This window comes from Anser brachyrhynchus, assembly GCF_964034855.1.
Source record: "Anser brachyrhynchus genome assembly, chromosome: 10".
Lineage (NCBI taxonomy): Eukaryota > Metazoa > Chordata > Aves > Anseriformes > Anatidae > Anser > Anser brachyrhynchus.
Window position 1 is genome coordinate 23,803,035 of NC_137705.1, and position 13,540 is coordinate 23,816,574.

At 36.0% G+C, this 13,540-nt stretch overlaps 1 protein-coding gene and 1 long non-coding RNA gene across 30 annotated transcripts in view; one reads left to right on the forward strand and one right to left on the reverse strand.

The window, feature by feature from the left end:
- Nucleotides 1-13,540, forward strand: part of CACNA2D3 (calcium voltage-gated channel auxiliary subunit alpha2delta 3) — a 530,340-nt gene that overhangs the window by 487,402 nt on the left and 29,398 nt on the right. For 28 of the 29 annotated variants that reach the window (XR_013955470.1, XM_080605848.1, XM_080605850.1 and 25 more), the window contains 2 exons: nt 3,327-3,389; nt 6,777-6,847. Coding sequence is in view for 28 of the 29 variants with exons in the window: in XM_080605848.1 (XP_080461974.1) it covers nt 3,327-3,389; nt 6,777-6,847 (134 nt within the window). In the remaining variant the exon portion in view is untranslated. Of the gene's footprint in view, nt 1-3,326; nt 3,390-6,776; nt 6,848-6,992; nt 12,748-13,540 lie in introns of those variants that run through there. The other variant, XM_080605876.1, reaches the window with a different exon arrangement.
- Nucleotides 2,110-6,389, reverse strand: LOC308200325. The gene is made up of 3 exons (XR_013955482.1): nt 3,546-6,389; nt 2,865-3,017; nt 2,110-2,246 (listed from the first exon to the last, which is right to left on the reverse strand). It is a non-coding gene; the product is annotated as an uncharacterized lncRNA (long non-coding RNA).

Sequence of the window (13,540 nt, forward strand, 5' to 3'; positions counted from 1 at the left end):
CATGCACCCATTGACAAACCATGTCTGTGGAACTTTTCATTAGCTAAAGTTTCCTGACCTTGTTTTATTATAACTTGCTATAGATTTAAGGTGCATACTTTACCTTGAGTTGTTACCAGCACCTTTAAATATTCCTTGTCAATAGGTTTCCAGTCATAGCCAACCAGTTTGAGAGGTATAACCACACATAGTCTGCAGAGTGCTGTGTAAAATCTCATTTAGCATAAGGCACCACACTTGCAGGATTAAAGGCTGAGCAGAGATGACTTCCTTCGTTTGAGATAGCCTTTGTGACAGAATAGTTAACAGTACACAATTTCTTCTGTAAAGGACTCTCCTGGCTGCAACATGTTCAACTGCTTCATCCAGACAAGAATTGTTGACATATTATCATTACTGCAAAGATGCTTATGGTCTGTCCATGCGAAGAACTGAGTATACAATGATAAGGATTCCAAGAGGCCACAGCCATAACCAATCCACTTTTTCCTTTTTATCACATTGGCAGTTCATAAGAACTGGCATATACTTTGCTAAAAGTTCACGTGGAACTTCTTTTTATATTACATTCATATGCAAAGAAAATGCTGCTCAAAGGCTTTTCAGTTATTTTCAATTGACATCAGCAGGAGGATCAACACAGGGAGAAATTGTATGAACCTTGATAATTTAGAGGTTCCAAGCTTTTTTTTTTTTTTTGACAAAATACACTATCTGTTAATAGGACTCAATCAAATATTACAGGTCCCCAATAATATTCCACAGATGTCTTTTCTCAACAGTAACAAAATATCTAATGAACAATTACCATACAAATTAAAGCATTTAGAAGTATTAAGAAATGAAACTAATGGAAATAAAGTGTCACAGTAGTCATGCAAAGTATTAGTTGACAAATTTGATTCTGAAATGCAGTTGCATGACAGATTTGCAATTCCTCAGAAGTATTTTTTGCTTTCTTTTAGAGAGCTTTGAATTTGCTCATTTTTTTCTTGTTTTCGTAGTCTCACATTTTATTTTTTTATTTTATTTTTTTTGGTTTCTTAACCCTTATAACATTCCATTACTGTTGTTATATATTGGAGCTGTGACAAATACATAGAGGACTTGAACTTGATCAAAGTTACTGTACTCCAAATGTGTTGTCAGACCTCAGTCAACATTCTTGGTGTGTTTATTCTGGACTTCATGCCTGCTCTGTTTTACAAGCTCAGGGACTCTCCACCTACAGAATGCTCCCCTTGAAATCTGAAGTTCATTGAACTTGAACCTTTGGGCAAACCTGTGTGTAGTTCACTTCCAACACCTGTGAACCATTGTGAATTAAACCTTTTTCATACAGTTCTAGTCTATGCAAATATTATTACCCCATGTGTTAATTTTGCATTTGTCATTTTCTATTTGAGATTTGCTGATGTAGTGGACAAATAAATGCACCCCACTGTCCTTTTTCAATGCTAAATTTCATTTGCAAAATGTTCCTTTGGTGTAGTACCAAATAGTGAAAATTAGTTATCTTGCTGGCTGATAGGTGAATGAGTGGTCCTGAATGAACATCACCCCGTTGTTAAATGTTTCTAAAATCTATAGAAATAGAAACGTAGTTATCTTCAAACACCTCTAACAAGATGCAGATTCCACTTACTGCCTGTCTCTAATAGCAATTAGCTATCATTAGCATCACTTAAAATTTTGGACAGTACTAATGAATGACTACGGCTTAGAGATTTGACACACATCCACTTACTGTTGAGTCGCGTCAGTGTTTTCCCAGCTGTATGTAATCCATAAATTATGAAATGAAGCCTACACTCTCTCTTACCCAATGTAACTACTCTTAAGTATTTTCTATGCTGTGGAGAAATATTTTTTTCTAATGTACTGTCTTTAGATTAATCTTTCATGCATGAGGACTGCAAATAAGTATCCTCAAAAGAGCTCTTTGTTGGCTTAGCTCTTCTCTTAATAAAGTTTATGGGAGGTTTATGATAGACTTTGGGGATAGCAGTGTTCTGAAGTTACAGTCCAACTTCTGAAATTCCACTCTTTACACACCATTGAGGTTAAGTAGCTGCCTCTTCTGAATGCTTTAGCTCTGCTCAGTTGCTTGCCAGAATCATCAGCTTGTCATGTTGTATTTGACAGTTTTTGGCTTTCTAGCAGATCAAAGGTTGGAAATAATTAGTTGTTTCAACTTTCTTTTTGACGGGTTTTCTGCCACTAGGGGTGTCTGGAGCTTAGTTCACCTATTAGAAAGAATAGCCTTCATTTGCATTAGAGAATTACATTCATTTCAGACTTTTGCCTGGTTTGGGTATCTTTGCTTTTTCAAAACTAAACTTCATGCCAACATTTCTGCCAGTCCCTCTGACAGGAAGAAAAGACAGGAATCCGATGATTCCTGTATTGGAAGCCACCCTACAATTTATTTTTTTTTACACAAATGTCACTAAAAATTCAGGGAATTATGTTAAAATGTTCGCTGATTTAGACTAATGATAGAAATATGTTAAAGATTTAACGCTGAGGTAGGTATTTGGCAATAATGAAGAGAAACTGAGTTATACCCAGGTTTGAGGTGAACCTTATGTTTAAACTCTGAAGCACAGTAATTAAAACTTTGCCTGTAGCAAGTAATTCACTTAAGGTTAAAATAGCGCGTGCATGTATAGAGGGAAGCACTGATTTGAGTTTACCTAGTTTTATGCAATTTATAAGTCTGACCTATGAAAAGCTAACAGTCCTACCTCTGAATCCAGTTCCCAATTAAAAACACAATTTGAAAAGCTTTTAGGAGACCTGTGGGGCCTCTTTTACAGAAGTTTCTGTTCCCCTCCCCCAATGACCAAATTAAAAAATATTACCTGGTCCCCTGTTGGTCTTCCAGGCTGACACTGTGTTTTCATTAATACATCATTAGGGTAATGACATAGTGCTGATGTTTTTCTCCAAACACAGGATAAGCCATCAGGAGCAACAAAGTTCTATGCCTTTGCAAACTGCGTTACAAGGAAATACTGAGGAATACAAGGAATACAAGAATGAATTAGAAAAGCACTGATCCTGTTCTTTTAATGTTTGTTATAGTTATTTTATATATTTTATTTCTGTATACATCTTTGTTTTGTTTTGCATGAACTAACTGTATAAAAACTAAATCAGGTAACATCCCATGAGTTGAGACTACATCCACTTCAAGTTACGTAAACCATTAAAAGAACCTGAAAGAAAGTTTTATCTATTTAGAAGTCATTTGGAAGTAAACTAAGTTATTGCTGTATCATAAAACCAAAAATCTAAATTGTATTTTTTTTATTATTTTTCAGTCTATCAATTGCTACCTAATAGATAACAATGGATTTATTTTAGTGTCTGAAGACTATAGGCAGGTAAGTGAAAGATTTTTATTCAGTTATCTACTATTACTGATTTATATTATCTTATTTATTTATTTATTTAAAGTAGGCCACTGTCTTAAAATGTTAAGTAATTAGTAGCATGAAGTTAAAAACTTCCTTCAATAAATAATGTGAGCTGCCTCTCACAGGAGCTCAGTTTCTGTCTCCCAGTGGTGTAAAGTCATGAACTCATAACTGTTCTCTGAAAGGGCTTCTTTGCTGCAGAACTGTCTATCTTCCATGATAAATTTTTACCCCAAGAGGAAAGATTCACTATGGCATTTATGCCACCTGTGAAGGGTGGGGAGGAAGGGAGAAGGCTGGCTATGCAGAGCTCTTACATTCAAACTTCAGATAATGAAATTTTACACAGGTGTTTGCTGAAGAGTTTGTTTTCTGAATTGTATTACAGCCACTGAAGGACTAAAACTCAGCAATCAGCACCACAATAGAGAGGACAAGGATCGTGATTAATGGGGAGATCATTTAAAACATTAATTTGCTTTGCATTCATGGAAACTAACTGAAAAATGAATGTATAATTCTTCATTTCTGCAAACCTTATTAAGAACCCACCACTATCCTCACAAACATTTGCCTGAGAACTGATGGGATGCTGCCCCAGTTATGCCAGAGTTGTCTGAAATTGAATTTCTTGTGTGTGTGGGGACTGTGCATAGGAGTTATCCATACTCTTACTCAGCCCTTAGGAGAATTAAATTTGTCATGACTAGGCTGGTTACTGGGAAACAGCTATCAGAAGGAGCTCTGGGTGACTTAGAAGAGTGACTGGAGAGGAGGCTTTAAAAAAAAAGAAGAAAAAAAAAAATGCACTATAAGTGGATGGCAAAAAAGAAGCCAAACTGAACATTTCACTTCTAAATTAAAAGCTTGAATTACTGCAGCCTTAAATCTGAAACTTCTTAAAGTAAAAAGATACAGATGTTTATTTCATTGCTCAAAAGGAATTGGATAATCTTTCCCCACAATCCCTCTGTCCCTTGCTCCATTTTGGATGAGTCTGCTAGCAACTAATACACAAGGAAAATATATTTTTTCCTGAAAGTATTATCCTTCCAATACTGTTCTGGAGCATTAGCTGCTAAACAGATATTGTACTGAGCTGTGAAGTAGTCATTCTTCACAATATGCTATCTTATATTCAAAACTGAGGGCTGAAATTATTGTTTTACATGTATTGCTTCCACCCTTTAAAATGTCAAGCTTGTTATGAATATCATTCGAGGGTGTACCCATAAAATGACATGAACTAAAAATATGGTGTTGTTTAACATTAACTGCATTATGTTAGAAACATTTTTTTCCCCTACATCTATCAAATATATATTTTCTACTTAGTTGAGCAATGACCCAAGAATAACACTCATTGTAGAATAATGATGATACACTGAAAACATTTTGTCTGGTTTGTCCCCCTGTTGTTGTGCATGGTATTTGTGTAATTCATTTGCTAGTTGATAGTTGGCTACAGCCAATAAACATGATTGGGAAGAGATGTTTTCTTTGGTAGATTACCTGATACTAGTTATTACATATTCCTATGAGGAATATATTATGGACAGATGTTGGACCATAACTAGGCTAGAAATGTGTCAAATTTTAAGTTCTTTGGAGCAATGTCTATTCCTGCCCGTAACATCAAGCATATGTGAGTCTTGCCTATTTGTTTTCTGAGCTAGGAGACAAGCAGCTGAAAATCCATCGCTGATGGAAGGTCAGGGAGCAAGTGGTAAGATGCTGGTTTTACAAGAACCCCAAGCAAAGTCTATGGACTCTTGCTCCTTTGTCACTGCGTCCTAAAGTACATATATAGGGAGAAAGCCTTCCTATCGTTTCATGGAATAAGAAACAAGTGTTCATTCCTGAATGTGCTTCAGCACTGTTTTTCTTTGGACTTGCCAGAAATGACCTGAACCTATCTAAGAATCTTGTCCACACAAGATTGGCAGTGTAATTATGCTTGGCAGTGTAATTCTTCATCTGAGTTATCACCAAATCCAAATATATTAAAAATTACAATTATCTGGGTGTTACTGCATTGAAGAGAACTAGGATTTACAGACGAATCTTTTGTGGGGAGAACTGTCACTGAAATGTTTTTACAAGATGAAACACAACTTGAAAAATCAAGTTTATTACTATCTAAGGTTATATTAGTCATTTATGGTTTCGGCTTTTTGACGTTAACTGACTGCCTCTCCCATAGTTAGGATAATCTTCGTCAGTCAGCTAGGGCTACTGAAGCTAGTATTTTTAGTCATGTAAACCACAAATGTTCCTCTTGTTTCTAGGAGACTTTGCACACCTATATGTTTTGGAAAATATGCCAAGTTTCCCGAGTGTTTTTTGTTCTTCTTGTTGTTTTGTTTTGGGTTTGTTTGTTTTAAAGAAAAAAAAAAAAAGATAATTGCTTTTTTTGGTAGAGGAATGCCACTTTTGGCTAGGGCTGTAACTTCTCTGCCTGCAAACTCCCAGGTGCATACTTGAGGTCAAGTAGGTTCCTTGTAATGGAATTGAGGTTTAGTTCATACAAAACCTATGGAATCCATGTAATTTGAGAGTGTGGTGCCCTTTCCCCCCATAAATTGTGGTTTTCTCCCTTTAAACACTGCAGAGAACATACCCAATCCTTCTGGGAGTTGAGGTCCTAAGATAAAAAAAAAAAAGTCTTTCCAAAGTAGAAAGAATGCCGTACATGCAAGATTTTAGAATGCCATATGAATGGCTGCAGAAAATGGAGTCACTTCTGTATTACATACCAAATTCATCACATGAATGTTTGTTTTCTCAACAGAGATTTATTTTTATTCGTCCACATTTACTGAACAAGGACGACATGGGTAATTCATCAGGTTGAGTGGTTTTGAGTATAAAATGATTCTGAATGCAGTTAAAATTTATAGGATTGCTGAAATGTACTATTCCAGCTCCTTAAACAGGTCATGCAGGAATTATAAACAATGCTTTTTTATGACTGTTTATGAAATCCTCTCACAACCTGTTTATAGCTTTTTTGAGTAACATTTTAATCACAAGGATTTGTGATCAGATTAATGTGTTTCCTTTACAAGCTTTAGGTTGGGATGGCTTTTATTTCTGATATTAGATGTTATATAATGTCCCTCAATCTACTGTATAAGCTCTCACATCTGCTCAGGGGTAATAATATAATCCCTATAACTTGCCATGACTGTGAAGTCCTCTTCAGTTTTTATGCAGCAATAGTCCTGAAAACCTATCTATGTAGCTGTCAAAGCCACTCTTGCCAGAACCCAGAATATGCCAGTTTAAATTGCATCCAGTGTTATTTCGCATTTATCTACACGTCTGGTAATTTTTTGTATTTTTCCCTTGCAGACTGGTAACTTTTTTGGGGAGGTTGAAGGGGCTGTGATGAACAAATTACTAACAATGGGCTCCTTTAAGAGGTAAGAATTAAACTGATGTTGTATCTCTTATAAAATGTTGCAAAAAACAAAATAAAACTAAACAAAACTGAAGTCATATAAAAGAAGGTCAAGACTGACAGCATGGCTGGATTCTCATTATGCCTTTTTTTCTATATGATCTTAGTGCAAATTGGTGCCCTGCATGTTAAGAGTATTGGAGACAGCTTACTAGGAGTTTCTTGTTTATTGGACTGCGATGCTAAAATCGTGTGCCTCTCCTGTTCCCACTGTGCTCAAGTGGAAGTGGGATTTGACCATATCTACTACTGAATGGTTTTAAATGGCTCTAGAGCAAATCATTGATGCAACATTAAACATCTAGAGTTGGAGATTGCTCAAACTGGGCAATGAAAAGTGCCTTACTGTTATAAGAGTGTTCCGCCAGTAATTTTTCCAGTATTTTTTCCTCACACGTTAACTGACCTTGAACATTGCTGTGGCTATTAATCTGGTGACAATATCATGATGACAATAAAAATTAATGGTGATCTGATGTTGTCCTTTGAAATGAAGTATGAATCCTGGTGAAGAACATTTCCCTTTAACCCGTAACTCAGCACTGAAGTCTTCGTGGCTTTTACATTGCTAAGAACTGTTCCTTACCCCTACCCTGGAAGTGCAGTCCATGTGCATAGTACTTTTCCCTTTTACTTTCTTGTGCATTTATAGTATAAAAAAATAACACATCGCTGTTCCCATCAACCACTGAATTGAGTTATTGCATGCAAGGGTGTATACAGAGGCTCTCAAAACAGATGGTTGTGTGCTTCCTTGGTAAACCAGCTCTCTTAAAGGCAGAAAGCTTTCTGTGTGCATTAAAGGCAGAAAGCTTTTCCTCTGCGCATTATAGCTGAATACCACTCCCAGTAAATGACTGACCTGAAATGGAAAGATCTAGCACTCACTGAATCATCCCAAATCCTAGTTCTCTGAGGGTGGCAGATTTTGTGTGTTTAGCACTACGTTCTTAACATATGCTGTAAAAGGAAGTGAAGTAATACCTATTTATAGAGTGGGTTCTAGAATGAAAAGATCTGTTTATACATGAGATGAAGCATTTTATTTAATGCAAACAAAAAAAGTACAGTTAAAATCAAAGGATAGTGCTTTACTTTGTCCCACTTTGTTTTGTCCTGCCTAGCAAGGCATTTCAAACAAAATATCTGCTGAACAATTGATGGTAGTAGGTACCACAGTTGAGGAAACAAAGGCTGCATGGCTCAAGTATTCCATCTAAACTGTGGTGGGTGCCAACTTGGCATGGATCATTGGCTTATGATTTTTCTGGTCTTGAGCTGTGAGGGAGTTACAGATAATGAAGCCACCAGCTCAGTGCAACGGAGCTGCATGCTAAAGAAATGTAAACACAATAAGACGATTATTTAAACACAATAAACTGGTCACTGCCAATCAGTTAAAAATGGGAGAGAATCAAAGTGGTGTAATTGCACTAAATGAGCCACCTGCTTTTCCTGCTGTACAGCAGATAGCTCAGTGCAGCAACAAAAAACACTGTTTTTGAGCTGTGGTAGATGAGGCCTTTAAAATTAAATTATTCTATCAACATTAAGGAAGAATCTTTGCTTCTCTAGTGAAAAATACTCAGACATATTTACCATATTTTTACTATATTTATTATGAAGGTGTTATTTTTTTATCCACATTTTATTTTTATGTGGAATAAGAAAAAAGCAATGAATGGTGCAGTGAATGGTGGCAGAATCTATTATCCGTTGATTTCCCCGAGGGCACAATATATATATGCACGCATTACCCTTGTCATTTCTGCTCTTACCATGAAGACAAAATCAGAGACCAAGCTCTGATCTTTAGCCTTTTATTCTGATTTTCCAGAGCCATCCTTCCTCGCAGATTGTTTCTTATATGGCATCTGCCATTCAGCAGCTGAATTAAATAACATTGCTCTGTTAGAACTGGTCTTGCTCCTTTGTAATTTGTTTTAGAAGTAGAAGGTTCCACACTGCCTGATCTTCTCTACAGAAGAGTTTCCTGACATGCCCAGTAACTGTGGGGATGGGAGCCCTCTCTTCCTTTGGCACCATTGGGTAGCAGTGCAGACATGTGCTACTACCTCACTGGTTCATGCCTGCTTTCAGACTCTCTGTCCACAAAAGGAATGAAATAACCCTTTGTGAGTTCTCTCAACTGCCACTAATTTGGATGGATATAGAAGTTCTTTTTAGGATTGAGCTGGAAGTGTTAAACAAAAGGGGGTTGTTTGCTTCTGACTATATTTCTTTTCAACCTGCAGCAGGATGAAATTCAATTTTAGTGTTAGCTGTTTATTTTTTAAAGTGAACTTAAATACCTCCTTCCCTCCCTAATTTCTTTAAACTCAGTACTTCTTTTGAATACTATGTATGTACATAGGTATGTATATTTTCTTAGTTTATGGGTTTTATATTTGGAGGAAAAAACGATATCAGTGTCTCCACAGCAACGTGACATGTTCTGTGATTTCATTTAGGAAAATGATGTTTATCTTTATACCCTGAATATTGCATACAATTAAATAGTTAAAATATAATTTAAATTCATTATTAAATAAAGATGTGCTTCTGGAAAAGTGTCTGCTTTACATAACTCAGAAAAAAGGTTATTTATAGTTTCCTCAGCACTTTGTTTATGTAAAAACATCGGGGAAAATAAAGATTCTACTGCTCAAAGTATGAAAATCTAAAGAAAAAGTTTAGCATTAGAAAAAAAATCAAGGGCCGTCAAAGCAATGAGATCCCCAACAAAATGAAATTAATAAATCTGTAATAGAAAATTAAATGTATCTTGACTTGAAAACAGTTTGATCCTTTCCAGAACAAGGAAAACTAATCAGTTCTATAAGGCAAATATGGAAGTAGCATCATTTCCTCTTAACAGTTCTGTTTCCACTAAGCATCCTCTTGGCATCTGAAGACAAGTCTGTGCTTTGGTGTCTAGTCCTGTTTTCAGGATACAGTACTGAAATGGTGCATCTCTTAATTTCAGCTTTTCCAGGTGCTAGGCTCATTCTAACAAGTTCTTAATGCTTTGAGAGCTCTTCTCATCTCTTACTTTTTCACCCCTGTTCCTTTATCTTAACTCACATGCTTTTTAGTGAATAATACATGCTGTCTATGCCCTTATGGCACAGTACAGTCCAAATCCTTCACCTGTGTTCTTTAAATACATGCACATAGAGGTAGACTTTCGTCTCCCTGTCTTGATTTGCTTTGTGTGCCAAACCTAACAAGTGTTTTGCCTCTGGGTTATAAGATTATACAAAAATTCAGAACTCTTTGTGAAACTACTTGCAAGGAGCAAAACATTCTTAAAGACACATCATGAAAACAGTAACTGTTTGATCGCCAGCAGGTTGCTGATTCCCACTGAGGCAGCACAGCTTCCAAATGAAGGATATTTTTCTGTTTAGTTTAGGCTACTTTACCTTACTTAAGCATTCATTTAAATTAGATATTCTTGAAATTTTGTGAAGGTGTTAAATGGACACTGTTATATTTAGAAATTACATTTATTTTCATGTGAATTTTTACAGCCACTTATTTGACCTTTAGAAAATGTCATGACATTTGTTTTATATTAATTTGGCAATGTTTTGGAATGTAGATGTATACTTTGGAGAAGATCAGTGTTAGAGTGAAGGAACAATTCAAAATGGAGTTACTGGATTTGTTAGTGGATAAATGTAAGTGTGATGTTGCAGTTCTTAGATTATAAAAAAATCTATATTTTTATCTAATCACACTATCTTTACCAGTGAATTTATTTAGTAAAAGTAAGTTCAGGATATAGCCCATGTTTAGAGTATGTAGAGTCACAGAACCACAAAATGGTGTGGGTTGGAAAGAGCCTTTAAAGGTCATCTAGTCCAACCCCTTGGACATAGGCACATCTTTCACTAGATCAGGTTGCTCAAAGACCATCCAACCTCACTTTGAACATCTCCAATGATAAGGCAACAACATCTTGTCTGGGTAACCTGTTCCAGTGTCTCAGCACCCTCATTGTGTAAAGTTATTGCCATATATTCATTCCAAATCTTACACTCTTTCAGTGTAAAACTGTTGCCTCTTGTCCCATCATTACATGCCCTGGTTAAAAATTTAATGAACTTGCTTTGCAATTTATTTCCACTCAAGCATTATTATGAATCACATTCATTATTTATTATCTGCTATATTAAATGTCATGTGCAATGCAGAGCATGTATGAGGTGTGCGTCCTTATTCTTCAATTTCTAGATGAGTAATATATAATTATACTGCCTTGAAGAATGACTTTCCATTTTCATCAATGAAATAGCTGTCAGAAACAGAACTATATAGCAGACTGTCTAGTACAGGTTTACAAGTAGACCTTATTCCTAACTGCATGTTACCTGTAGGCAAAAAATGATATATGTCATTGTGCTCTTGTCATCACTAATGATAAGGACCCAGACAAGGACCCCCATCCTGATGTGCGGATGTTTTCTGCTCCTATCTTGTCCTCCCCACATCTAAAATTAATGTCTCAAAACTGACTTCGTGCACAGTGAGAATTTACATCTCTGTAAATATTACTACTGATTTCGTGAAATATATTAGTATTTTGGAATCCTTTTACACACTTAAGGAGAAACCTAGACATGTGTGCTATATAAATGAATTGTCATTCTGTATGCTGCAAATACATGTTGAGTTGTAGGTTTTGTACACCTTTCATTTTGCAGCACTTTGGCAGTTAGGAATAACTGAATGTTAAAAGCAAAGATATGCGATGACAAATCTGTTTTCTCAAAGTGCTCTAGTTTATTTTTCATCATGTTCTTGATTTCTTTGGTGAAAGGTGTTAGTCTGACAGCTTCTGGATATTGATAATCTGTCAGTGAAGGTGGGAGAACTAGGACAGAAACAGCACAGGATTCCATACAATGTCCTGCTATCTCCCTACAAAGACCCTCTCTAAACTTAAGACGCTAGTTTACTCTTCACATCAATACTGTCATTCCTCCTCCTCCTTGCAAGAATATTAGACAGGCTGAATATCTTCTGTCTGAGTTAATGAATGTCTTTCCACCAGAAGTGAGCTGTAATCTCTGTTAATTTTTACGTAGAACACTGAGTAAACAGTAGTGTCAAAAATTAGGGCTTCATTTATTGTTTGCATCCTATGCTTTTTTTTTTTTTAAAGCATTTTTTCTTTTTTTAATGTTTATTCCGTGGTAAGAAGCTTATTATTCCTACACATATGAACACCCCCCTCCCCCAACTATCTTAAACTGATGACAAAATTTTATGCATTGAAGATCTTTCAGCTGTTATAATTGTCAGTGATGATATTTCACACTACCAAGTAGAAATCCATAGTAATGCTGAAAATCTAGCTGAAAGAAATAGTGTACATCTGTTAGTATAGCCTGTACTGCTGGTAGGTCTTAGAAGCTTAATTTTCTTGAACCAGATTTGTATTTTATTGTAAGTACATTGCAAAGTACAAGACTGGAATTTACTGTATCAGAAAATTAACAATAAAAAGGTTTTCACTAAAATGTACATGGCTCCTGAAGTTACATACAACGGAGCTACACATTTCATTTTTGGAAAGTTATCTTTCATTAGTTCAAGATTATCACACGTAGTCCGTGTTTGTCCTATGGCTGACGTTGAAATCAATTGCTGTGTAGGCTTCAGTGATGAGGTGTGGAAATAGGGGCAGTTAGCAGCACGGTGATGTCAGAAAGTCCCAAGCATGTTGTTTGTAGCAAGAGGATAGATCTCCCATGAAGTGCTGTAATACACAGCATGGCACCTAGGTGGTCTTAAAATTAGATTGTGGGAAGCAGGCAATTAGGTTTGCTTAAGTATAGTCAGTTGAACAGGATACAGGTAGCTGCAAACGGTTATTTAAAACTGGAACACAATCACTTCAAAAAGGGTAATCTGGAAGCCTTTCTTTCTGCAACAGTGAATTAGGTCTGTCTGGATGAAGGAAAGCTTATTTTGTAAAATCTTGAGGACATTAGTAAGAAAATAACACTCTGGAAATGACATCTGAACACAAAAGCACCACAGTGTCTTAGGCTACTGTTCTGACTACAGATACTGTAGTAGCCTTTACAAGGAATGGGGCTGGAAGGCTCTTACCTTACTAGTATATTTACAAGAATAAAACCAAAACAAAGCAAAACTGTATTTGAATTTGTAAATGCCTTGGAACCCATTTCTACTGAGCTTCAGTACCATTCATAGAGACAGAGAATCCAGAATTGATTCAATATGTTGCAGCGTTCAGATTTCAACGTGATTATGGCCTTCATCTGCTGATCTTTGAAGCATAGTGTAAAATTCCTTTTTGTTTTTAGTGCGGAAGAATAAGGTCTTTATAAGATCATTTGGCAGTAATGCTTTCACGGGTATATTTTGCACGTTCTGTATTATAGTAGCTTGAGTGGTCTTTAGAAACTTTAAGATAGGTGTTGAGCCTGCCTGCTTGGAAAGTCACTGAGATGGGAATTCATGGTTCAAAAATCAGAACTCTTTCCAGGATGTTTTCAATGTCTGTCATGTACTTTTCTAAAGATTTGTTAAAGATTTTTCTAAAGATTTGATAAAGATTTTGCTAAAGGTTTTTTTTTTTTTTTTTTCCTCTGTAAACGTGGATACATTATCTATTTTC